At 47.8% G+C, this 25,593-nt stretch overlaps 1 protein-coding gene across 5 annotated transcripts in view; it reads left to right on the top strand.

The window, feature by feature from the left end:
* CACNB4 (calcium voltage-gated channel auxiliary subunit beta 4) overlaps positions 1 to 25,234 on the top strand; it is a 35,288-nt gene extending 10,054 nt beyond the window's left edge. Inside the window, exons 2-14 of one of the 5 annotated variants that reach the window (XR_010623051.1) lie at positions 7,008 to 7,127; positions 7,444 to 7,566; positions 10,004 to 10,134; positions 11,564 to 11,640; positions 12,015 to 12,034; positions 12,139 to 12,219; positions 13,975 to 14,033; positions 15,880 to 15,989; positions 16,245 to 16,396; positions 17,842 to 17,937; positions 21,082 to 21,267; positions 21,849 to 21,914; positions 22,562 to 22,591. Coding sequence is in view for 4 of the 5 variants with exons in the window: in XM_065750411.1 (XP_065606483.1) it covers positions 7,008 to 7,127; positions 7,444 to 7,566; positions 10,004 to 10,134; positions 11,564 to 11,640; positions 12,015 to 12,034; positions 12,139 to 12,219; positions 13,975 to 14,033; positions 15,880 to 15,989; positions 16,245 to 16,396; positions 17,842 to 17,937; positions 21,082 to 21,267; positions 24,737 to 24,997 (1,416 nt within the window). In the remaining variant the exon portion in view is untranslated. Of the gene's footprint in view, positions 1 to 7,007; positions 7,128 to 7,443; positions 7,567 to 10,003; positions 10,135 to 11,563; positions 11,641 to 12,014; positions 12,035 to 12,138; positions 12,220 to 13,974; positions 14,034 to 15,879; positions 15,990 to 16,244; positions 16,397 to 17,841; positions 17,938 to 21,081; positions 21,268 to 21,848; positions 22,017 to 22,561; positions 22,615 to 24,736 lie in introns of those variants that run through there. The other 4 variants (XM_065750412.1, XM_065750411.1, XM_065750413.1 and 1 more) reach the window with 4 other exon arrangements.
* Positions 25,235 to 25,593: the final 359 nt, after the last annotated feature.

Here is a 25,593-nt window from a genome sequence, read left to right as displayed (position 1 = left end):
CTCCAATATTACCTCTGTAGGTGACAGCAAGATGCCCTTTCACTTCTATTTTGCTCTCAGCATGTTTGGTTATTAGACTGCATGTTTTTTGCAGAAGGAGTTGCTATTTACAGAGGCCATAGTATTTAGAAAATGAGGGCTTTTTCTTACTGAGCTATTTCCAGCAGTAAGGAATAGCTTACTGCTGCTCCAGCAGGTGTGTCAGTTCAGAAGTTGGTCCCTGCTGCAAGAAGCACAGAATTATTAAGGCTGGAATAGACCTCTGTGTGGTTAACAGAATGAATAATGCCAAATAATATGGTAACCAAGACAGCAGTCAGACTCCACCCCCTCTGCTCACACAGTGCATTGCCTTCACCTGTGCTCCCATGGCTGGCTCAGTGCTCACCTCAGGTGATCCATCAGTGGGTCAGGCCGTGATTCAGCAGATCCCATATGGACCTCTAATTACTATAACATAAAAATGGGAAGAGAGTTTAGTAGCTGAAAGAAGGTTTCTGGGAAAGAAAGAGTGGAAAACGTACGAAGAAACAAAAAGCAAAGTGCTGTGCTCAGATGTGTTGGTTATTGGCTTCCGAAGCCTCCGGGTTTGGGAGTTTGTGGAGGGAAAAAGGTGGCTAATTAAAACCACAGTGCAACAGGACAAACTGAACCTCAGCCCAAACCCTCTCGGTTGCTTGGCTGAAGTTTAGCAGCATGAAATTTGTTTCAACAATACCATAACAGCGTGGCACAATTCTTTCCCATTCGCTACGCAGCGTGAATAGTTTAAACAAAGTAATTTTCCTATAATTACACTGAAGGTGCAAGCCTGTTTGGGTTCTGATTTTTGTGCCCTGGTGGGGCCTTTAGCAAAACCTGTGAGAGGTGGGCATAGGCAGAGCGGATGGGATGACTTCAGAGGAAGTCATTGCCACCTAAATATAACTTGTCACAGCAGAGAGCTGCAGCCCGCTGGCAATAAACGGAGTTTGGCTGCCCACCAGCTTGCCTAGTGGCAGATCACAAAGCATGTGCTACTTGGCATTCGATTTCTGTGAAATGGGGCCTGGTACAGAGCAGAATACCTGGTACCCCTGGCACTGCAGGTCTGGTTGTGTCTGACAGACGGGCAAAGCCAGCCCTGTGCTGGAGCCCGTGGTCGCTTTGAATCAGCTTGGTGTCACGTTGTTAGACAGTTCAGCGTGTTCCAAACAGCTTCTGTTGGAAAAATAGAAGGGAATATTTGGGGTTATTTTGGTTGTACGAAGCCTGATGGTGTGGGAAGTGGCGACACCACGCTAGAAGGAAATTGGGACGCTGTAATCATAAAGACCCTTTAAAAGATGCAAGTTGTTGAGTGTAACCGTTTGAATAAGGAAAAGCATGCCACGAAAGCAGCCAGGTGGCAAGGAGCTGCCTGGCAGTGGGGCCTGGAGGAAAATTCCGCTCCTTTTCTCACATTTATGACATTCTGAAGTTAATATGTTGATTGTTCTTGCTTCAGGGGACTGATGTCTTCTGTGCCTTTTGGCAACCCGAGGTGAGGTGTGCTTTCCTGGAAGGCGAAAACCCTGTGGCCAACGGATGGTAGGCAGGAACTGCTGAGCGAGCCCCGGCGCGATGCCCGTGGCCCTGTGGGCTGGTGGTGGCCTTCTTGCCTCTCCTGGCTGCCACCAGCGGGCCCTTGGCATTGCAGAAAGGAGCTACGTGGTGATGCATCTACAGAAGTGCTCTGCTGCTGTCACCACGAACTCTCCATCACCTTCAGCAGAAGAAAAGGGCCCCAACGTTTACAGACCTGCTCGGGATGCTGGAGTGTTGGTGTGAGAAACTGAGAAGTTTGAGTAGCAGGACTTCCTTCTGCAAGGCTGGCGTGCCTGGTGGCACTGTTAGTGTGGTCTAGGGACAATGCTTGTCTCTTCTTTCTGCAAGACTGAGGAACGTTCCTGCCTTGTGCTGTGCTCCTGGGGCAGACACGGGCCACGCTTCCAGCAGAGTTCACTTAGGATAACAGGTGCAGTTTTATTAGCTGCTGTATTATTATCAGGTGCCATAGAGCCCAACAGCAGTAGCTTCCCCAGAGCCTTGTGAGGATCACTCGATGCTTTCAAGAGCCAAAGTAATTAGAAACGAATAAAGCAGCTTTTTCTAAACTGTTGCAGCTTTAGCATGGTACCTTTTATCACTGAAAAAACACCTTTCTTTTTCTCTCCTGGGTCTTCTGAATAGCTGCTGTGGAAAAGAGGGACCAGCTGCAGAGATAAAAGCCAAACCTGAGCTACAGGTGTTCAGCTGTTGGCTCCATTGTGCTCCTGCCTCCCACCAACTGGAATAAAGCACAGGTCAGAGCGTTCCCAGACAGATTGTAGCTTTTCTATGGCCTGAATCAAAAAACAGAATTGGAAAGTTTGTGTGTTACTCAGATTTTGTGGTTCGGGCATGGTTTTAGAGAAGAGCGATGTGAGTCTTCAGCCACTTCACTGATCCTTGGATCCTCATGTTTCAGGCTGCCTGGGACATGGTCATTGGGCACGGAGGGGGTGGGTGACAGTTGGGCTAGATGATCTTAGTGGTCTTTTCCACCCTTAATGATTCTGTCATTTTCATCCCCAGAGATCTTTGCACTGCAGGCCTTCTCTGTGTGTAACGCCCAGCAAATGTATGTTGGTACTTCAGGTGAGGCGTAGGTGGTGGTGTTCATTTGGACATTACAGCAACAGCTTTAGGATTTTAGCAGTAGGTCTATTTATTACTTGTACTCCTTATTTTATACCAAACTTTTAGCTGTGAAAACACAGTGCTGAACACAGTGCTTTTGGAGAAAAGAGATGTGACTGCAAGACTTCAGATTCAGAAAGAGGGATCATGAGGAGAAATGTTACAACAGTTGCCCTATTTTCTAATAATTAGTATTCACGAAGAGGAAACATGTTCTAACTACGTAGTAATTTCCAAATTGCTGAGACACCTAATGAGTTGTCTTAAATAAATTTACCAAACATATAGAAGGAACTAATTACTGAGCACTTAATGCCGAAATCGCAACTCAGAAGTGCTTATGCAGCTGGCTGGTGTGTGTGTGTTGGTTATTCAGCAAGAAGAGGGTTTGGCTAGGAGTTGACCCTCATCCTGGTGGGCATCCTCTGTGCCTGTAAGGAGCAGAACTGCCACGAGCAAAGAAATACAGACACAGGTCGTGGCAGCATACGGCCCTGCAGCCAGCCCTGTGCCTGCTGCTGCTCCTTCTGCAGAGCACTGGAGAGCTGTGGGAGCTTGTCAAGGTGTGCAGCCTCTGGTGAGCTGTGCGGTGACCTCAGTTCGTGCTGGAAGTTGCTGAGGAGGTTTGTCATTTTTCAAGTGGAGCTCCAGTTCTTAATTGCTGGGACCCGAGTGTCAAGCTGAATTATTTCCACGCGTGTTACAGTCAGTTAGAAACCAAGTTCAGTAGTGTCTGTGTGGGTAGGGAGCGTGCAGGGAGCCAGAATGGAAACCATTTCCAAACCTTGCCGAGGGCACGGCGCCCATTTCTCTCGAAAAGCAAATGAGAAGTTATACCTGAGGGCTTCTTACTCACCTTACTCAGCGATACCGTTCCCTGCCCTGAAATATCTCACTTTCCCAGTTCCCCAACTCTTGCTCAGCTTGTTGGGATTGAAGAGGATGAATGTTCTGGCAGGATGAATTCCTGGCAGGTGGGAAATGCTGCACTGTGGGGTGTGTTCATTTGCATTTTGCAGAGAGGAAATACAGGGGAGAGCTGATCTTTTTTTATATCTATTGCATGAGTACAACTGAAAGGTAGTAATTTATGGCTCCCAGCAGTTTACAGCCATAAATATATTTAGAAAAATAGTCTTCAGTCCTTTAAGTGATTGTAGATGTTTCTCCATTGCCTTCTGACAGCATCGTGGTGTGAGGAAGCCTCTGTCCCAGGGCAGAGCTGTGCTCTGGAGTTAGTCACCTTTAGGATGTACCTTTGTTTCTGAGCAGCTCTGATGTCTCAAACCACTCTGCACTCTGAGCAGGCTGCGTTTGCTCATCATTGAAGAGGGGAGTGCAGGTGATGCTGTTTTATTGGAATTATTAATAATAATGATGATAACAAGCACATAGTTCCTGCAAGGGCTGTAGGAGCAGTTCCAGCCCTAAATGCAGCACTGCCCTGCTGTCTGGGGGTGGCAATGATCTGGAAGGTCTGGATGCTGAAGGACACCTCAGGATTCCACTCAGAGGCCCACTTCTGGTGCTTTGATTCTTGATAGCATGTCGAATGTGAATGAGCAAGCAAACAACGCAAGGAGCCCAATGACTGTGTCATCTCTGTCCCCTGGGGTACGTGGGAGGCTGCAGCTCCTCCTGCCCTGAGCAGTGCTGGTGCTGCTGTGCAGCAGAAGCAATACGTAATGCACTGCAGTGCTGCACGGGTATCTGTACCTCCACAGCTGCCTGCAAATGTCAGTTCTTCCTCATAGTTAATTAAGAAGCCGACTTGTTGCACAGCGGGGCTCTGTCCCACTGGGGGTCATGGTGGCTGTCCCCAGGTTCCCAGAAACAGCGATGTGCCAACAAGAAGCAGCATGGTGGGGAAAGTTGCATTCTGCTGTGCAAGCTGTGCTCATTCCCTTTCCAACAGAAACCATCTGGACAGCAGTCTTGTTTTGTGCAGTACTGTTCTCCTGAGCCTCTGCTGTACTCGGGTGTCTCATTTTCTGGGTCACGATGGGCTGTGTAGCACCCTGGATCTGTTCAGAAGAAGGCTCTTGCTGCTGGCTGGCTGGAGCTTCCAACGGATTGCTGCTTTAATTGCAGAAGCTGTGTGACAGAGCGTTACGATTTACGGCTGGATGGAGAGCAGTTCAGATCTGTACGTTTCTGGCACTTGGAAAAAATTATTTGCAACCTCACTGAAATAAAAATAGGCTGTTTTCTGAAACCCTAACAGCTAGAAGTTGCCTCTTCTACTCTCCTTCAGCAGCAGCTGCTGATGCCCCGAGGAGGTGTGTGTGCTGCTCTCTGCACACCCTGGGGCAAAATCCCCTCTATTTACCATTATTTTGGTAGTGCTGAATAGAGGCATCACTGTTCTTTCTCTTTGGCTGATGTGTGCTTCTTCCCAACCATTCTAAGGATTGCTTTGAGCCTCAGTGCTTTTATCCAAGGTGGATTGTACTAATGTGTGGGAGAGGAAAATGTAGGAGGGAGAAAATAAGTAATACGTTGTATTAATAAGGAATTTGTGGAAGCTCTGTCTCCTCGGGGGTCATAAGGCTGAGGTTGTGTGGCTGTGATAATTGGCCCTACAGTGTCACAGATGAACATGGAGTTGTGGACGTGTGCCCAAATTAGCAGCTTGCCACTGTAAGCAATAGAGGAATAAAGCAATTAAGGGGATCTTTTTGATTAAAGTGGTAGTGTTCAGAGAAATGTTGAAGTGCCTTCTCCCCTCCCTTCTCCTTTCACTGTGCTGCAGCCAGCCGGTGCAGTTTGGTTCTTGGTGTGTGGGTCAGGCAGTCAGATACTGTCTGCTGAGGGCATGGAGACATCTGAGGCTTTAGTACTGTCACACACGTTGCAGTTTGTACAGACGTGAGCTGTCAGCCCAGGATCTGCTGCTGTCATGCTGTACCTGCACTGGAAAACAAAAATTAAATGCTGAAAGCGTTGTTTTTTTGCTGTACAGTCTCAGGTCTCAGCAGCAGCTACTTTGGCAAAGACTACTTTGTTCTGTGAGCTTAAAATAGGTCAGTGCTCAGCCAGAAACCTCTCAAAGCCAGCATGGCATCCGGTGAAGGTGTCCCTTCCCAGGTTGTCCCCCGTGGTGTGCTCCTCTTGCAGCGCTGGGCAGGACTCAGAGCTGCGTTGGGAAGCAGCCCTCTGACTGCTGTTTTCCATCTCTATTTATTATCACACGTTTTGATTGCAGAGGCTGCAGTTCTTTTTCCCTCTCCCTTTTTGCTGCTGCTGAAGCTTGGTTGCAGTGGTGAGCACTGTGCATCCTCAGCACGTTCAGCTGTGAGCATTTGCTGCTCTCGTGCAGCACTGTGCCTGGCCCTGCCACTCCTGCCCTGCCTTTCCTCTTGCTCTAATTGCTTTGAACAATGTACAGAGCGCGGGCTGTCGTTTTAGCTCTGGAATATTTGGCTGTATAGATGTAGCCTCCTGCTGGCAGCCTTCCCCTTCGGTGGGGGAAGGTGGCTGTGCTGTGGGAGCACACTTCCCCCATTTTTGTAGCCCTCCTTTGGGAGCTTTGAGGTTCTTTTCGTAGCGCGTTGCCCAAAACCTCACCCAGCACTCAAGCTTCAGGGTTTTGAGACGTCTGCAGGGAGCACACCCCTGTAGTTAGAGCTCTGTGGCTCTGCACACACTCAGGCACGTGGCACGCCGTGTGTGGAAGGAGCCCACACTGCAGGTGATGTCAGCATCCCGGGTGCTGTCCCAGTCTGACTGCCCCATGCCTTGCTCCCCCAACCAGTTTCATTCTGTTTCCATGTGCTGGTTTTGCTTCGTGGCATTGCGCAGCCTTTGTGTTGCCCTGCAGAGGTGCTTTTAGTAGTGTGATTTTGCCACTTCTGTGCACTTGAAGAACAGAGCGGTGCTGTGTGTGAGCAGCAGGGAGGGCAGCTCTGCACAATGGCACTGCATTTGCAGGGAGGGCTGACTCGAAGCGAGCTCTGTGATACCCTAATTGTGTCTGCGGTGGTCTGGCCCCTGACAGTCCTGAGCCTGAGGTTGTCAAGCGGGATTTAAAATGCATGGAGGTGTTTGTACAGTGCTACAGCCGAGCTGGATGTCACTGTGTCACTGAGGAGGCGGACAGAGATTTTTCTTGGGTTTTTTGTTGTCTTTGGCCAAGGTAAAGCCATGTATTTCTCCACTGAGTCCTGCGGGACCTCGTGCTGGAAGCAGTGCGTACAAACCCACGTGGCAGAATCAGGAACTGCATTTTAAAAGCACACTGTGCCTGACTTGGGGCGGGGGTTCTGTTTCTCACGTGTGTTTTCTTAGCGATGTGGTTCTCCTTTCAGGGCTCAGCAGATTCGTACACAAGCAGACCCTCAGACTCGGATGTGTCTTTGGAAGAGGACAGGGAAGCCATCCGCCAGGAGAGAGAGCAGCAGGCGGCGATACAGCTCGAAAGGGCGAAGGTGCTCTCTTTTAAACAGGACCAGCAGCCACGTTACGTGGCAGTTACCATCTGCCTGGTGTTAAGATTCCTACTGTTGATTTGTAATGGTGAAATGGCCTGCAAACAAAATCTGGGGGGAATATAGTGTAAATATTCTTGTGTAATTGGGGACCTTCAGTGAACGGAACTCTCTTGGCCTTGTGTGAATTTATTAGGTCTGAATGTTGATGTATTTGGCAAATGCCCTCCGCAAAACTTTTGACTATTTGATGCAGCAAATTCATTCTTGGTTCACATAAGGTTCCCCTGTTTATGATGTCTGTTTCTGTTTGTAGTCCAAACCGGTAGCGTTTGCTGTTAAGACCAATGTGAGTTACTGTGGAGCTCTGGATGAAGATGTCCCTGTCCCGAGCACTGCCATCTCTTTTGATGCTAAGGACTTCCTACACATTAAAGAGGTAAAAACATGTGTCAGTTACTCCCTTAAACGAGCCAGGGGCTGTGGTTGGAGCAACACATCTGAGCTGAACTGGAGAAAACAGAAAGCTGAGCACCAGGTGGCAACAGGGGAGGGTACAGCGCACACGTGGGATTGGAGGTGCCATGGTGACACTTCATCCTTTTCACAGTTCAGATCAAGTTTGTGATGGTGGAACACAAAGGGGTTCTGTCCATCAGGGAGTTAAGTAGCAGCAGTTTGCACCCAGACTTCATAAAGCACCAGGTCGACTTGTAAGGGAATGAGGCAGAATAGACAAGGGTAAAAGAAAATGCCGAAGAGGACAAAAATATACCAAAATAAGGAAAAAGGACTGGGAATAAACGAGCCCTGAATATGGCTTTTGCAGAGAAAATACTTTTATTGCATGTTGAGCATATTTTCTGCCATTAGTTATCTGAAGAGAGCCCTTTGAATTTGCATAAACTCGTGGTGTTTTGTAGATTCGTACATGGACTTACAGCTTGCAAATGTGGTTTTATTTTATCTCAGCATTCTGTGTGTTTATTTTACGGTGTTCAGTACTGATCTTTCCCTCTCTTTGAACATTAGCCCATCATTGCTTCAAAGCTCTGATCTCTCTGAGACGGAGCGTGTTTGGGAGGGGAACACCTGCTTCTTCATCTCCAGGGACAGAGGTTGGCGGTAGGGCGGGGGAGTTGTGCTTTCAGTTCCTTCTCCCTGGACACAGGAGAGGCAGTTGATTTGCATGTTCCCTTTCCTAAGTTTGCTGGAAACAGATGGAAGTTTGATTGAAAAAAAAAAAAACAACACATTTTTTTCATTTTCTTTTTAGTTGGTTTTGTTGTGTTGTTCAGGTTTTTCTTAGTACGTCGGCGTGGAACGACGCTTAACCCCACGCTGAGGAAGCAGAGCACTGTGAGGTCTCAATCTGCCTTTGTCTGTGTAGGGTTGGTTTTCCCCTCTGTTGTTCCCAGGAACGTGCTCCTTCCTGTCTGGCACCACACCTGAGCTCCCCTTCATGTACCCACCTTGAAACCTGCTCCCCATCAGGGAAGTGTGCTGTGCTGCACTCCGAGCTGGCTGCACACAGCTGCCCCCGTTACAGCAGAGGTCACTTCTCAGCTGCCTTCCCTGACATGTTCCTGTACTGCTGCACTGCCTTTCTGGTTTGCACGTTGCAGCTGTTCAGGCAGCTCTGTGCCTCAGCATTAACACAAGTAATTGCACTTGGTTTCCCAGCACGTGGCTGCCTTTGTTGTCCAGCTCCTAAGCTCCTGTTGGTGCTGTCCTGTACACTTCTCCAGAGGAGTGTCTCAAGTTCATGTTGTGGCTGTTCCTCTGAGATCCACACGGCCAGGATCACACTCCCACCAAATGTAAACCATCTGGCTTATTGAGTGTTCACCTGCTCTGCTAAGGGCTTAGCATTTCTTGGTTAATGCTGAAGCCTTCGGCCTGCCTGAATCTGTAACTCAGTACACTCTGGGGAGTGGCTCCCCATGCAGTAGCCTCATGGAAAAAGGCTTTGCAGAATTTGTTTTTCAGTGACTGGACAGGTTTGCTTGGGCAGGAATAACCGTGATTCAGGTTAGATCCAGATTTTAGAGTGACATCGGACTAGGAGGAAGTCAGGTCACCCTGCTGACAAGATGAAACATCAGCAGTAACTGAGGAGTCACTATATTGAGACTGTGTCCTGTACATCTCACATGTCTCCTGCAAGTCTGTACCTTAGGTGGTTACTTAGAAAAGAGGTGCAACAGTTACTGACAGTACAGAGGAAATGTTGGGCATGGCAACCGATACGAGTGAATTGTTGTCCTCCCATGTGGTGAGTGCAGAGAACAGCATATAGGAGGTAACAACCTGATGCTAATAGCCCTGCTTCCCTTAGAACATTGTTATCAGCTGTATGGATGAGTTATTCTCAGCATAACCCTGATTCTGACCTCTTGTCTAGAGGTGTCACTAGGACTCCATGTCCTGCCAGTAGAAGAAGGGTTCAAGCCATACATTTAGAACCAGAATCAAATAGTTAATCCTCAGAGGGCTCTGACTGTAGAGCCATGCATCACAGTGGTTTGGGTTAGAAGGGATGTTCAAGCCCATCTGGTTCCACCCCCTGCCGTGGGCAGGGATGCCTCTCGTGCTTGTCCAGAGCCCACTCCAGCCAGGTTAAAATGGCTCACACTCCTTGCACCACCATCACCCTCAGCCCCAGAGCTGTGACATCAGAGGAGGAGTGGCAGCGAGATGTTTTGGAGCAGTTAGAAGATGAACCTGTTACCTTCATTGAGATGTACACAAGCTGTCTGCTGCTCAGACTTCAGTACGAGTCCAGTTTTGTTGGCCAGTGCAGAGTGAAGGACTGCGGATAGGAAAACAGGGAGTTCTGGACATGAAGTGAGGCCAGAAACCTTTCTGTGTTCCAGAAATACAATAATGACTGGTGGATAGGGAGGCTGGTGAAGGAGGGCTGCGAGATTGGTTTCATTCCGAGCCCGCTCAGACTGGAGAATATCCGCATTCAGCAGGAGCAGAAGAGAGGACGTTTCCATGGAGGGTAAGAAGGCTGTAACCTTTTAAAATCACTTAAAAGCTCTTCTGACACCGGATGCTGTCTTTCAAAGGTCACTTGATTCTTTCTTATTGCCGTCTGTAGGAATGAGTGTTTGATTTGGGATTCTGAGTGGAAGGACGTGTTTGCAGAGGGTGGGCATATTAGATGTTGGCTGTGAGAAAGAAAAAAAATGTGTCTTGGCTTTGGAAAAGAGAAGTCATACATTATAAATGCTAACAGCAGAAGGTTCTGAAGGGAGACAGCGTTGTGTCCCTATGGGCTCTGAGTCAAACCTGTGGTGCTCAGAGGCTGCTAGAGTGTTTTCCCCAGCTCTTATATTGGCAAGGCTGTGGGATTTTCCTTTTCCTCTCCCCCTCCTCCTCAATTTTTGCCCAAACTGGACTTTTTAGATGTCACAGAGATGCGTTTTGCCATTTGGTTTCCTTTCCTCTTCGTCTTCCAGCCTGACCCCTCTGCCTCTCCACGCTGCTGCACCTGGAGGTGGCGAGTCCTGGGAGAATATAGGCTTGTATGTGGGGCTGGGAGGTAAAACTGATGGCTCCTGGTCTCGTTTTGGACATTGAAGTCTCTCCCTTCTGTTGGCTGAATCATGGCTAACTCTTTTCTTTCAGGAAGGGGAGGGATTATCTTATTGCTAGCACATTATTCCCACTAATTGAAAGTGAAATTTAAATGCTCATATAGATAAGAAGAAAAACTGGAGTGGAGCAGGGCAAAGAAGGGTGGGCTGATTGAATCCAGGCCTAATAGTGAGCAGGAAGGGAAGCATGATTTCGTCTGTGTAGCCTTGTCAGGGAATTAATGTACTTAATCAAGGTCAGGAATCATTTCAAGTGTAAGCCATCTGAGGAGGTGGCTTTGAGCAGCACAAACTGAGCTTTATTTCAAATTGCTCTTCCAGTTTCTGAAAGAGGTTTGGAGCCAGCGTCACCTCAGGGTATGGAAAGAGGGGTATCACATGCAGGGACTGCTCAGGGTGATGATTCATACACAGCATGTTGGCAGAAGAGTTCTCTGCTTGTGTGAGTGGATGTGACTCCAGTGAGTTCCCAATTCCTGCAGCAGGTCTGCCTATTCTCACCTGCAGAGAACGTGGGAATGAAACCCAGTCTGAAAGAGGAGAAATATTGTAAAAGAGGACAGTGTTAAGATTTTAAATAGCATCTAGACCCAGAAGTGTTAATACAAACTAAACCTGAAGAGGTTTTTACAGTCTTGAACTAAGGAACTGTTGCTACTCTCAGTGTTACAGCAGCATTCAGGAGATGCACGGGATGGTTTGGCCATTAAACAGTCCCTGCTCCAGAGAGAGCTGGCAGGAAAGTGAGGGCAGAGCACTGCTTTGGGCCTGCATCCCCTTCCTGGTCAGTGTGTATGTGAATAACACTAAATACTCTTTCTGATACTGCAGGAAATCAAGCGGAAATTCTTCTTCGAGTCTTGGAGAAATGGTTTCTGGCACATTTCGGGCCACGCCCACATCCACGGGTAAGGCAGAACATTATTTAAAGCAATTCTTGCTATTTCTGTTACTTCTATTTTAAAACTCACGTCTGAAAAGTGCGGGTTTTCCCCCTTTGCTGACTTATTAAGATGTTCTACTGAAAGTACGTGTGTGTGGAGGTGGAGGGAGGTGTCTATTTCCAGCCATGTGGTAGTTGCTAAGGGGCTGGAAGTAGAAAGCCTCAGGAACAGGGGCAGCTCTGCCCAGAACAGAACAGGTGACCAATTTACATAGAGCTGATGGAAGGCAAGGTGCACAGAGGGAAAGGAAAGGAGCATTGAGAATGGGGTTTTGCTTGCAAGTGTTACGGTGGCTATGCGCAGTGTGTGTTTAACCAAGTTCTTGTTTGGTCTTTTAGCAAAACAGAAACAAAAAGTGGTAAGTAATCCTTCTGCTTTCATTTTATTTTCCTTATCTGTAACGCATAATTCCCAGAATTTCCTGTTTGATTGATGATCTGAAGGAATGTTCTCCTCTCCCAGACAGAACACATTCCCCCGTACGACGTGGTGCCGTCCATGAGGCCTGTTGTCCTAGTGGGGCCATCACTGAAAGGCTACGAGGTATGTATCCACGTAGTCACTGTGAGTTCCTCTCTTCTTGCCCCTGCTTTGCCTTGGTGCCTTTGCTGTGTTGGCTGATTAGCACACGTGCGCATACACAATTTTAGGCAGACTAGCACATGCTTGGAGCTGAATTAATCCAAATTTAGAAGAAACTTCCCCTGTGAGGTAATTCTCTTGTTTTCACTTGTGAAAACTTCACGTCTTCCCACGAAGCTGAGTGCTGGCAAGTGGAATAGCTGTGCTGTGATAGCACATTTCTGTTCTCCAGCACCTGAGGCTGAACGTGGGGACCGACGAGTGTTGTCTCAGCATGTTTTCGTGTTTGTTTTTCCAAGAACATTGGAGTATTGAAATATAAAGAAACCTTTAGGCCTCCTAAATTATTTGCCTCTGCAACGCGGAGGTGGGTGTGGTAACAGGTACAGATAAATAGGAGACCCATTTGTCAAGATTGCTGCAGATTCAAAAGAGCATTCAGCACATGCTGAACGATCAGGGGCCTTTAGCTGGCCCTGTCGGTGAGCTTATCCATCTGTTAAGTGTTTTGCCAAATTAAGATCTAAATTAACACGAACATAAAATCAAGGATACGCTTCATTTAGCTTAATTAATGCTGTTAGTACTTTATAGGATATTATTAAACATTGGAATGGCTCTTTTCAGAAGGTTGCAGTGGGGTAATGTTGGCATAATGTGATGTTCTTACGTTTTCTTTTTAGTAAGAACGATTAGAAGTGTAGTTTAGTGAAGCAGGACCGAGGTGCTTCATTTTCATCTGCTTCTTAATTTTACAGCAGCATTTTGTGACAAGTGTGAATGTCACCCATTGGTTTTGATGGTGCTGCACCACAGGTTACTTTGTCCGGGCACTCAGGTTTGGCAGGGAGAGGAGCTGTTTGTTGAGTGCTTAGCTCTGTACTGTTCCCCCTCTCCGTGCAAGAAAGCAACAGTAAATCCAACATCTTGATGTATAAAGGTGTATGAGTGGTGATGCAGTTAGAGTATTTCCATCTCAGTTTTGTTCTAGCCAACAGAAGCACACTGCTCTCACTTTGCAACCTGTACAGAAAAGTCCAGTGTTTTTTTTTTTTTTCTGACTAAATTCTCTAAGGAGCACTTTGGAGATGACCTAGGAGAATTGAAGTGCCAGAGGCCTGGGGCTTTGGTGAAGTCCTACCTAAGTGCCAATAGAGTTGCGCTGAAAGGAGCAGCCAGCAAAGCAGATGACATCTGCTGGGGCTGAGCATCTCTGCGATGCTGTCCTTGTTACAGGGATAGAAACATGTTTCTTTCTCCTTGTGGACCTCTCAAAGAATAGTTTTGCTCTTACAACATAAGTAATCCAATGTAACAGTTGTTGTATCAGAAGTTTTAGGCCAGTAATACTGACATTACTGGGGGGAAAAAGCAAAGGATCCGTTCAACCCAGAAAGTCCCCATGTGCTGAAGCCCTCTGGGAGTGGCATTGCTCTGGGAGGTGGTGAGGTGTGCTCCAATGCCTCAGAGCAGATGGAGGCAGGGGCAGAGCAGCAGCTCTGATGTCCTCCAGGCCACATTTTCTGAGCGAGTCAGAAAACCTGCAAGTATTTGTTACAAAGCTGCTGCCAAGAGCATGCCAATGAAATGATTGCTACCTACAGAAGGTATTGTTTGTTGGCAGTATCCTTACCTTTTGCTTACCTCTCTTCTTGCTTTTGACTTCTCTTTTTCCCTGTCAATCCTCTCTGCTCAATCTTCCTCACCTCTGCAAAGGTGACAGACATGATGCAGAAAGCTCTCTTTGACTTCCTGAAGCACAGGTTTGATGGGAGGTGAGAAACACTGTCCTTTCCATGCTTATTTTCCACACGTGTTACTAACGTCTTAGTGCTATTTTTTGATGAAAGGAAGCTGCTGCATGCTCCAAACTGACTGCTAACATCAGCTGTGAAGTGCAGCCAGCAGTGGGCTGGAGCACAGCTGGTGTATTGCTAGATATGCATGTGTCTTTGTGTCTGCTATGTCTGTCGTAGGATTTCTTAGTTAAGTGAATTTTTTTGCTTCAGTATCTCATCAGAGTAGAGCTGCAGGAAAAACCTAAAACACGGGCACTAAGATGACGAAAAGAAGTTTCTGTTGTTTAGAAGAGCTGGAATAGGATTTATGTTCAGGATTTATGTACCTTTTGGGGTGCAGCAAAGAGGTGCTGATGCTGAAATAACTCACAGACAGCTTAAACAAAGCATTTCAGAATTAACCTTTGTGCAGAGCACTGCTTCCCTGTTCCTAACAGCCCAGCTGTAGTGGTTCTAGCACGTTCCACAAACGCAGTGATCAATTCCAGGTCTGACAGTTGAAGTGTGGACCAGCAGCCCGCAGCTCCGTGTGCTGTGTTTCTGAGCTGCTCACACATGCTGCCAGGACTCCCTCTCCCACTCCTGAGCACTTTGACTGATATGCTTTCGCTGCAGCTCAGCGCAGGAGCTCTGGTGCACGTTTCCATCAGGGCAGATGTGGAACCGGTACGTGTGTTCCCTCAGCTGCTGGCATACATCTGTCAGTCTGCAGTGTGCCTCTGGTAGCTGACAGTCATTGTTATTGGTGGGAAACCGTGGCAATGGGAAGCAGTAAGTCATCTCAATCTCCAGGACGTGACTGCTCTGCATGCATCCTTTAGGAGGTGTCTTTTTATCCCATATATGAGAGTGTGCTCTCTCCCTGGGCCACGCAGAGGCAGAGAGCTCCTGCTCGGAGTGAGGTGGTGCTGGGATGTCTTCCTGCTGTCGAACGTGCTGGCAGCTAGATCAGGCAGATGCATGACATTTCAGCTGAGAAGGTTCAATGCTACGTACAAGCTGATAGAATTGACTTGAAATTTGTATCACTTTAGAGAAATCAGTAGAATTCGTTCTTGGGAACCTCAGCTGCTGCCTGCTCCTCCTGTTGTATGCTGTGTGCAGTGGCTGCTGGTCATTTCCAGCCCGTTTTCTTCTTGTAACTTGTGGCTCTCTAGCTCATCATGGTCCTTCTCACCGGATTTTACCCGAGGAGATTGTGTGCTCTTTGTTTTACAATCTGGTTGAGGAGCAAACTCTCAGATACAAATAGCAGTGCCCTGTTCTGCACCCTGAATGCCCACACACAGCGCATGGGAGGGCACGTGCCTGCAGTCTGCTGGCAGACCAGCACAGCAGCACCATCCTCAGGTTGGAAGGAAGGCTTCAGAGCGCAGTGCCAGTGGCTCACCTCACTTTCCTCCTGTCTGACCTTGAGCCAAGCCCCTGAGCCCTCGGTGACTCAGATGTGAGTGACAGAGTCCAAATAAGGTCCTTCCCTTCCTGGCAGTGCCAGCTTTGGTTGTGCCACCTGGGAGGAGTGCTGCTGTGCCTGTTGTGCTCTGTGCCCTGAGACTTGCTTTAGCTTGTAGTGGCGGGGTATTGTGTAAATCCACGTGGGTGGTGGGATGGGAGATGAGCAGAAAAGCAGGAGCAGTGTGAAGGGTTTGCAGTAGCAAGTTATTGTATGGTTACTCAGCATTTCTCTTCGGCCATCCTCGAATGGTGTGAGTGGTGTTTTATTGGGTTTGCACTTTGGAATGAAATGTGGCTGTAAATCACACGTGGCACAGTGAGAGGGTAACGACCGGGGTTGTGCTTTGTGCTGTGTTCTTGCCCGTAGGATATCAATAACCCGAGTGACAGCCGACATTTCTCTTGCCAAGAGGTCTGTTCTGAATAACCCAAGCAAGAGGGCGATCATTGAGCGATCAAACACACGCTCCAGTTTAGGTAAGAGGTGGAGGCAGCTGTAACTCTGACCGTGGCTGTGTGCTGCAGGACGGTGTCAGCACCGCTGCCGCTTCTGCGGCTCCGAGGGCATCTCAGCGCTGCACGTGTCGTTGTGGATGTCTGTGTGAAAATAGCATTCACGTATGGAGTTCATATACTGAATGTATAGAGCTCACGACCCCGCTTGGGTTCGAGCACTTTTATCTGAGCAGCACTGGGCTGATGGGCTTTAAGTGCTCCGTTTTCCTCCTGTAGCTGAGGTGCAGAGTGAGATCGAGCGCATCTTCGAGCTGGCGCGCTCCTTGCAGCTGGTGGTGCTGGATGCAGACACTATCAATCACCCCGCACAGCTCATCAAGACGTCTCTAGCGCCGATTATTGTCCACGTTAAAGTGTCTTCTCCGAAGGTAATGCCTCTCACCCTCAGATTTTTACTTCTTTAAACATCTGCGTGGCACTCCTGCAGGCGGGATGGCATGTTCTGCTCTTCCAGCAGTCACAGCAGTGCAGAGCTCGAGGCTGAAGAGCTTCTGGAGCTCTGTCAGCACCGCTGTGTGGCGGAGCACTGTGTCAGAAGGTGATTGACCAGATTCATTCACTGTGCCTTCACTGTGAATTCATTGCCTTCACTGTGAATTTCACACATTCCTTTAGAACGTGCCTTTTTTTTTGACAGTTGAGGTAGCTTTCATTTTCTTCTGGTAATAATAACTATTTGGGAAGCTTTTTATACAGACCCCTGTCTTTCCAGGTAAGTAGGAAGCAGAGGGAGGTCCCCAATGCCCAACAATAAACAAACTCTCCACAGTGGATGTTACACGAATTGCACCGTGCTGCTCAGATAGGGAACAGCAGGCAGTGACACCTGACTGACCTGGCAGCCTGTTGTCATGGGGCTGTGACCCCAGCAGGCCTAGGAGGAGCAGCAGATGTTGCCAGGCCTTTACATCAAGGCTCTGATGTGGTCTCCTGGAAGCGAATTGCTGTCATGTGGGCTGTCACCAACGTCCTTCTGAGGGAAGTGCCAAGTTCTGCCCCTGGGCTGTGTGAGCCCCTGCCCAGCTGGGGCAGTTGTGCAGCCAGGGGTGTGGGCTCCTGGCAGGCAGCGTGGGCAGGAGCGAGCAGTGCGCCCATGCAGCAGAGACGTGGCTGTGTGCTGGGCTGTGTGAGCACACGGTCAGTCCTGGCCCAGAAGGGTTAGCCCAGAACTCAGCTGGGCTAGGAGCTGAGCAGTGTGATCCAGCTGGCCTTCCTGTGAGCGAGGGCTTGGCACAGAGGCTGCAGCAGAGGTCCTTCCAACTTCAACAATACTCTGTTGTTCTGTGATCCTTTAATTTTCTCTTAGACTTTATGGGGAAGTCATTTAAATTCTCTAACCGTCTGACCCTGAAATTCTAATAGTGGAAGAAACAAACGGAGGAATATATGAACTGTGTCTGTAACATTCCCTCTGTACCCAGACCGTTCCTTGGCACAGATACGGTCACAGCATTATTGCTACACAACACAGTGTGCTCCCACTGCTGTGCTGCAGCAAGTCCACTGTCATTCTCTGTGTGTATTTACATTTTGTGCTCTTCTAGAAGATTACGTTGGTCATAAATAACTTGTCACCTAAAGTAAATAAAGCAGAATTGCCATTTCCTCTGCTATTGAAATATTTGCAAGGGGTTGAATGTGATGCAGAAGGCAACGCTCAGCTCTCAGCACGGTTTATGTTTATATTTTGTCCACTTTGTTAAGCGTAATAGAGAGCTTCTGAAATTGGTTGTCCTCCAGTGCAGTGTCAGTCTCTGAGCTGTATGGATGTAAGTGATTCTTAAACTCACCTTTTCCTCTTTTCCTCTATCAGGTTTTGCAGCGACTGATTAAATCTAGAGGAAAGTCACAAAGCAAACACTTGAATGTTCAGTTGGTGGCAGCTGATAAACTTGCACAATGCCCGCCAGTAAGTACAGAAGGAAGGCTAAAGAACTTGTGATGTGTGGAGTCTGAAAGGTTTCTGCTGTCTCGGTCCTTTATTATAGCGGAGTTCAAATGTTATCGCTTCCCTCTGTAGCACTTTGGACAGCCCTACAACTGCAACCCTAGCTCAGCTCTCGTTGCTAAGAAAGAACAAAGTGTGGTACTTTCTTCCTGACTCGCTCCAAAGCCAGGTTTGATTTGCTCTTTGGCAAGATGACGGGTCAGAAATGACGTGTACGGTAAAACCGATCTTCCAGCACTTCAGGAGCAGATTACATCACTCGTGAAGCGGTGCTGTCTTAAGGTCCTGAAGGGCCGAAGTCTCAGAGTTGTGTCTGGGAGGAGGCTGCAAGAGACTTTGCTTTGGCTGTGCAGTGAGTTCCTGCACAACGTGAGGCGCACGTGGCTGCACACACCATCCTTGAGCCTCCTGGGAATATGCATGGGGCAGATCTCGATTTCTGCAGCTGAATGTGCTGCTTGCAGTGCTCACTGTGCCTGGGCTGCATGCTGTCTGCCCAGCAGCTCTGCCTTTAGCAGCCTTCTTCCTGCAGGCTCTTGCTGATGTCCACTGTCAGAAATGGAAGATGGTGGCTGCGTACATGTGTGGCTTCTTGTGCTGCAGAACAAGCCAAATGCAGCTTTGAAGCATCCGACTTCTTGTGTGTGTTCTGCGAGCTTCTGACCAGGGTTTCCTAAATTGAATGTCACGTGGTGGATGCATGGAGTGACCCCGCGCTGCATGAGATTCATGGCTGCACGCTGCACAGCCTCACACCCTGTTGTGGTGTCCATTCTCCAGCCTGGCACACCGTGGCATGGGCAAAGCATGGGCAAGGGCTGCCTGTGCTATTGAGACTTGCTGCTGCCCTCTGCTCAGCTCAGTGTCACTCCGAGCTTCTGCTCACAGGAGCTGTAGGCTGTTTGCTGCCTCGTCCTTGTCTTCCACGTGGAGCAGCACTGAAAGGTGTCAGAGCTCTCTGCAGTTCTGCAGGAGTCAGCTGTATCGTGTTTCTCACACGCTATTTGCACTGAATTGCATGTGTGAAAAGGACGACAGGGAATGGCAGCCACACAGGTCCAGTCAACTTAAAACAGTAGTGTATACCTTTCTGTAGTACAAAATGAGTCCTGCCGAAGCATCTGCCTTCCTCACTCTTAATGGGTGGGAGCCAAGGTGAGTGGAGGTGCACCTGCCCCTGTTTGAATGCAGCTGGTGCTGCTGACACTGAGCTGTCCCTGCAAGCTCGCATGCAGCACCTCATTTTTCATTCTTCACATCTTGAAAGATGCATTTCCTCTTCCATCTGCTCCGAGAAGCTTGTGTGTGTTTCACAGCCTCAACTGCTCTTTTGTTCAGTCACTTCCTCTTACTCCACTCGGATTTGTGCACGCCCATAGCTGTGTACACAGTGTGCACTGTGTTGTGTGAGCTGTAGCATGCTTGTTCCATCACAGCACTTGAGTTATCCATCTCAGGACCTAGTAAGCTTCCCCTTAATCCCAAGTCCTACAGTTCTATCTTGTTGTCCAAAACAAGGGGAGACTCCCTGTGAATAAGTGTTTCCAAATTTCTCAGTATCCAGATCTCAGACACGTCTGTACTTTCCACTCTGACACAGCAGCCTTCTGCAGCACTCATCAGATCAGTTCTGCACTGTGTGGGTCCAAGAAAGTGATTTCTGACTTGGAGCACCTGGGACGACCCATGGCCCCAGCAGCAGCACTGCATGCTGGCAATTGGGAAGAGGAGAATAGGATCTGGGATCTTCTGTGTTGTTTAGGATGAGTACCTTCCTTAATTTAGCAGTGTTTGTTAAACCAGTGTTTGAATTATCTGGGAGAATCTGCTGGCAGTGATACTGCTCTGAATCAAACTTGGGTTGTTTTGGTGTGAAGTTTTGTTTGCTGTGTTGAAGGCAGCTGGGCTTTCCCAAGCAGTGTGCACTGCTGGCAGCGAGTGTTCATTTGTGCTCTTGAGCATCTGGGTTTGACTGAGGGTAAATTCAAGGACTGAGTTGATCATGATTTAATTAAGTACACTGCTAAGACCGAAGGCATTACTGGGCCTTGCTGCATCTGTGTGCAGCCCATCCTGCAAGAGCAGCTTTGTTTGAAGTGAAGATACTTGAGAGCCTTAAAAGCCACAGTCTGGTTCGTGTGCTGCAAGCCAGTCTGAAGTAATCCGGTGGTGCTGTATTGTCTAGACATTATAAAAATAGCTTGCTTTCTTGGCATATTTAAGTTCAGGAACTGCTTTCATTATTAATTCCTTGCTAATCTTTCACTCTGACCACGGCTCTGTTGAGCAGGAACGTTATGTGGCTCAAAGAAACGTGAACTCTGTTAACTGCATGGCCTTAGGAGCACTGGTTGTGGACATCTCATTCGGACTTTCCTGTATGCACAGCATGATGCACTGCTTTCACCAGCACACATTTGCTCAATCGAAGAGTGCTGTTGTGCTCTATATAGCTGTTGCTGTTTCCATGGAAATAAATAGGAGGCATTACTTTTGAAGCAACGTATATGGCCCAAGGCGATTCCCCTTCATTCATTGTGGCCCAGGCAAACTGAAAGGTTGGATACCCATGGTTAGGGGATCTTAGCACTGAAAGTGAAAGAGTGTTCTGCACTTGCTGGCGGAGGTGCTGATAAGAAAGAATAAATAACAGGGTTGTGGTGCTAACCGAAGTCGTGGAGCAGACTTGGCAGCACGTAGGTGCAAGTGAAGGCCCTGCACTTCTGAGTCTTATCCTGGAGACAGCAGCTGCAGGTGCAGTGGGTAGTTCACTCTGGAAACACATTCTAACTGGGACGCGAGGGCAGCGTGCAGCGTCCTGGCGTTGCTCTGACAGATGGCCTTAGTTCCTGTCTCCTGTTGTGGTGGTCTGAGCAAAATGAGCTCTGTGATGGAGTCCCTTCAGGCGTGCTGGGTGCCGTGCAGTGCCCGGTGAGGCTCTGTGGGACAGCTTTGGTGTTGGGTCACCGTGCAGACCCACTCGTGTCACCGTGCTCTGGTCGCTATTTATTTAATCCCGAAGTATTCGCATGATGAGGATTGTTGAACGTCTCCCTCGCTTCCCCTGTAACGTTGTAATGAACCACGCTTTGTTGTTGTGATCAGGAGATGTTTGATGTAATTTTGGATGAGAACCAGCTCGAAGATGCTTGCGAACACTTGGCAGAATACCTCGAGGCGTACTGGCGTGCTACGCACACCACCAGTAGCACACCCATGACTCCTCTTCTCGGGCGGAACTTAGGATCCACTGCACTGTCACCATACCCTGCTGCCATCTCTGGACTGCAGGTACGAAAACACACTTCAGCCCCAAACAGTGCTGCAGGTCAGGCATTTTGTTGCTTGTTTTTAACCTGTGGGGGAGAATGGTGTACTGTGTTGTATGTGGGGTGGTTTTTATGTGCTTCAGCATCAGCTGTTCGCTGTTTGGCCACAGCCAGCAGTGGGAACGCAAGCTGGAGGCGTGTAGTCAGCACTGGCACAGCTGAAGCACTGGGACAGCTCTGGCTGAAATGGGAAATGAAAAGGCCGTATGTGCCACTGGCAGGTGCTACGACAGCCTTATTAAAAGTGGCATTTTTATAGTCTGGAAGAAATGCCGTTGCCAATGGGATGCTCTCAGATTGAAGACGTGTGAGAACGATGTGGCACAGCAGTGCAGCTCACGGCTGCTGTAGTTGGGAAGAGCAGTTTCTCTGATGTCCCATTTCCTTACTCATAACTTCACAACGCATTCGCATTTGTGTGAGGAACTTCCATGCTTGTGTCGTGTGTCAGCAGAGCGCTTTCACCTTTTGAGTTCTTTGAGTGTGAATAATTCCCATTTTTTTTTACCCATTGAAAAAAATTGTGACCATTTATTTTCGCAGGGATAGCTCAGAAACGGCTGAACTTTGACACCTCAAACGTGGCATGTAAATAGTCCTTAACGAGAAGTACGTGCTTTACTAAGTTTGCAAACACGGTGTGTTGTTGAAGTAATGGTTTTGAATGCTTGAGAGGATCAGGACTGAGCTCTGAAGTGTGAGCGTTTCAGAAGGTGTTCTGTGTGTGTGTGTGACTTCAGAGGAGCGTGCACTTCCCCGTGTATGTCAGAAGTAGATTGAGCAAACGAGACTTGGCGAATCATTCAGCTCACCAATTTAACCTCTAACCAGAGTGTCTGGCAGCAGGTGACACTTTGGAAGGGGATGACTCGTTGTTCAGTGTTCTCAGTGACAATGAAGCTGTTTTTTCTGTGGGTGAATGGCACGTGAAGGTGCATGGTGTTTGATGCTCACCTTAATAACGATGTGCTTGGTTTTATTAGGCTCAGTAAGCCACTGTTTCCCGACTGGCTGAATGCACTGGCACTGTTCTGTTACTAATACAGCTCACATGTAAAATGTTGTTTCCATTTTCACTTGCCTTAAGATTTCAGTTTTCCATCCCGTCATGACAATAAAATACCATCTGTAGAACTGTCACCTCTTCAGTTTCATTTTGAAAACTGGGTGTATCCACAGAATTTTTTTCAGGCATTTATTTCTCTCTGATCAATGGACACCAGCAGTGACTGTGAAATGTTGCTCCATTTACTTAGGGAAAACTCACACTGAAGATGAAAATCACCCCTGTGCAGTGGGCTGGCTGAAGGTATGCATCACCTAATCCCCACTTCACCCCAAATGTGAAGGCTTAGCCGGGACCTGAATGGTGCTAGTTCTCTGCAGAGGGGTAAATTTCTCCCTGAGTGAATGGTGCCCATCTGAGGACTGCAGGAGGTGGCTCTCGGTGCTGCTCTGGTGCTCAGGCCCATTTCAAGAATCTGGGGGTTCTCACGTGGTTATCTTGAAGAAAAAGTGCTTACCCACAGAGAGGATGTGTGCTGATTCCAGCCTTTGGAAGCATTTGTATCAGTTGTAAATGTAATGATATGATGGTGGTGATTAAAGCCCTCGCACAAATCCTAGGAACTAAACTAGCTTAGGTGCTAATGGTGAATTAAGACTTTATTCTTGGTACGGCCTGGTGGCTCCTCCTCTCTTGATACCTGGGGGCACCAAATACCAAAAGCCCAAAGCTTTTTCCAGCAGTCATACCTGAGACTGATGCAGATTTGCTGAGGTGATCTGTTCGTGTTTTACCTAGTCAGGATTTGGGAGCGTCTCTCCTTCACTCGACTGTCACTCGGAGTATATTTATTGTGATTGGAACTTTAATTTGAGCCTTTGTGCTTCAAGAAGGTCATCAGGGTGAAGTTAATTGGCACACGTACAGCAGTCAGAGTCAGAGGAGCCCAGCAGCTCCAGGTGTGTCCCACTTCATGTGTGCGGTGCATCTTCCAAAGCCCGCAGTCACTCTTTAAACCACACCAGGTTTATGTTGTAGTTACACCTCTCAGGAGGGAAACAGCAGGATCAGAATGACTGTGCCATCACAGTAGAGACAGAAAGGTTTTAAGAAAAGAGCAGTTTGCATCCAGTTATCCCATTACTGCAGGGAGGACAGAGAACATGAGCATAGGAAGTTAAAGCTGCAGTTCACTAGTGAAGAAAAGATGTAGACCTCGACATACAGTCACGACTAAAACATGCTGTGAGGAAAACTTGGGGGTACCATCAGAGAAGTTGCTGCCCCTTAACTGAGAGCAGATCTGTAGATGAGCAGCTTTTCTGTGTCAGCTCACTATGTGGAGCCTCTCAGTGGATAACCTTGGGAGCATCGATCCACATCAAGAGTCGAGACGTCCTATCTGCTGTGCTGTAATGTACACCTGCCTGCAGGGTTATTCCCCATGCAGACAGAGCTTTTGTTATAAATTATGCAGTTTAACCGTTGCCAGAGAGGGGATGTAGCAATGGGAGGAAGGTTTGAGAGCACAGAGAGCCTTGCCCAGAGTTTCAGAAGGGAGAGGAGCAGGCAGAGCTGTGTGTGCCTGTGAACCTGAGGCCACGGGGGTGCAGCCCTCGCAGCTCTGCTGGCAGTGCCAGGATCAGAACAGGGACTGTGGGTCTGTCACCTCGGGGAGGGAAAACAAAGACCACGAGTCTGGAGCACGGGTGGCAGTCTGGTTGTGAGGCTGAGTGTGTGATGGCAGTAAAGTGGATTGCTTTCTGTGTAGACCCCTTCTTCATTGTGCTGGTTCACTGGCAAAATACATGAACCGCTTTTTTATGTCAGGAACGAAATGCATCATTTCGGGGATGTGAGCACAGAAAGAGCTCGTTAACTTAATTAAAATACTTATGTATTTTAGCTAGCAGAATTTGTAACTTTTAACTATCCCCCCGCTGCCCAGTTAGCTGCTGTCACTTGTTGGGTCGTGTGAAGGATTTTACAGAGGGCTCAGGGAGCTGCACCATGAAAAGCAACAGGGAAAAAAAACAAACCCTCTTCGGCTGTTTTCTCAAAATCCGTAAAGCGAGGACGAACTATTTCTGAGCAGAGTAGAAGCATGAATGTTACTATGTTCATGATCAGAGAAAGGTGATAAATGCTGAATACATCAGCTCACTTTTCATGCTAAGCGACCTGTAATGTTTAAGATGGTGAACGCCGTAGGATGCGCGTTGCAACGCCGTGTTCCGTCTGCTTGCAGCTCTAGGAACCAAGCTATTCTTGTAACCCATTCCTGTCAGCATTCAGGTTTTAATATAAAGTGAATTTCACAAAAGTGGATGGATTTTGAAAGACCTCAGAAAGAGTTTCAGAACTAGCTTAAAAATAGCGAATACTCGTTATCTGTGCTAATGCTTGGATTCTTTGGTCCTCGTAGAGCCAGCGTATGAGGCACAGCAGCCATTCGACAGAGAACTCTCCAATTGAGCGACGAAGTCTCATGACCTCAGATGAAAATTATCACAACGAAAGGGCTCGGAAGAGCAGGAACCGCTTGTCTTCCAGTTCCCAACACAGCCGAGATCACTATCCTCTAGTGGAAGAAGAGTACTCTGACTCATACCAGGACACTTACAAACCCCATAGGAACCGAGGATCCCCTGGAGGATATAGCCATGATTCACGACACAGGCTTTGAGTTCAAGAACCTGGGGAAAAATAATATTCATCCGTTGATAACTTGCCATAACGTAGCTAGGAAAAACAGTTCACCTTAATTTGGCAGATGTACTGCGGTTATACTGAGGTTACAGTCTGCTGTCATTTGGTGTTCAGTAGGGGACAGAAGAGTTATCATGCCCTTACGTTTGTGCCCTGTCATATAGGTTGTATTTTGTTTGTTGTTGTTTTTTTTTAGTACAGCATTTACATTTATAGCCATACCTTATCTTGTCATTAGATATTAGGCACATCAGTTTGTAATGTAGGGTACTTATCAAGGCACTTATAAAGCAATTTCCTGTGCTGGAAATTCCAAATGACCAGTTCCAGTTGGAACCAATTTATAAACCAATTCCTGTTGGAATTTGGGTGAATTGACTGGAAAGTCAACTTGAGCATGTTGCAATCAAGTGAGAAAGTTAAAAATGAAGAATCTGAAAATTAGCAACCAGTAGAAGCTGGAAAGTCAGCTACAGCATTTGTTTGCTGGAAGCTCAATTTACACTTTACAGTTAGAATGAAAGGATTTTATCCTAACTACTTACTTCCAGAACGGCTTTTTCAGACAAACCA

The sequence above is a fragment of the Cyrtonyx montezumae genome, unplaced genomic scaffold (genome assembly GCF_038088225.1).
Source record: "Cyrtonyx montezumae isolate F1298 unplaced genomic scaffold, pur_monq_1.0 scaffold_7, whole genome shotgun sequence".
Classification (NCBI taxonomy): domain Eukaryota; kingdom Metazoa; phylum Chordata; class Aves; order Galliformes; family Odontophoridae; genus Cyrtonyx; species Cyrtonyx montezumae.
This window is presented reverse-complemented; position numbering and strand designations above follow the sequence as displayed.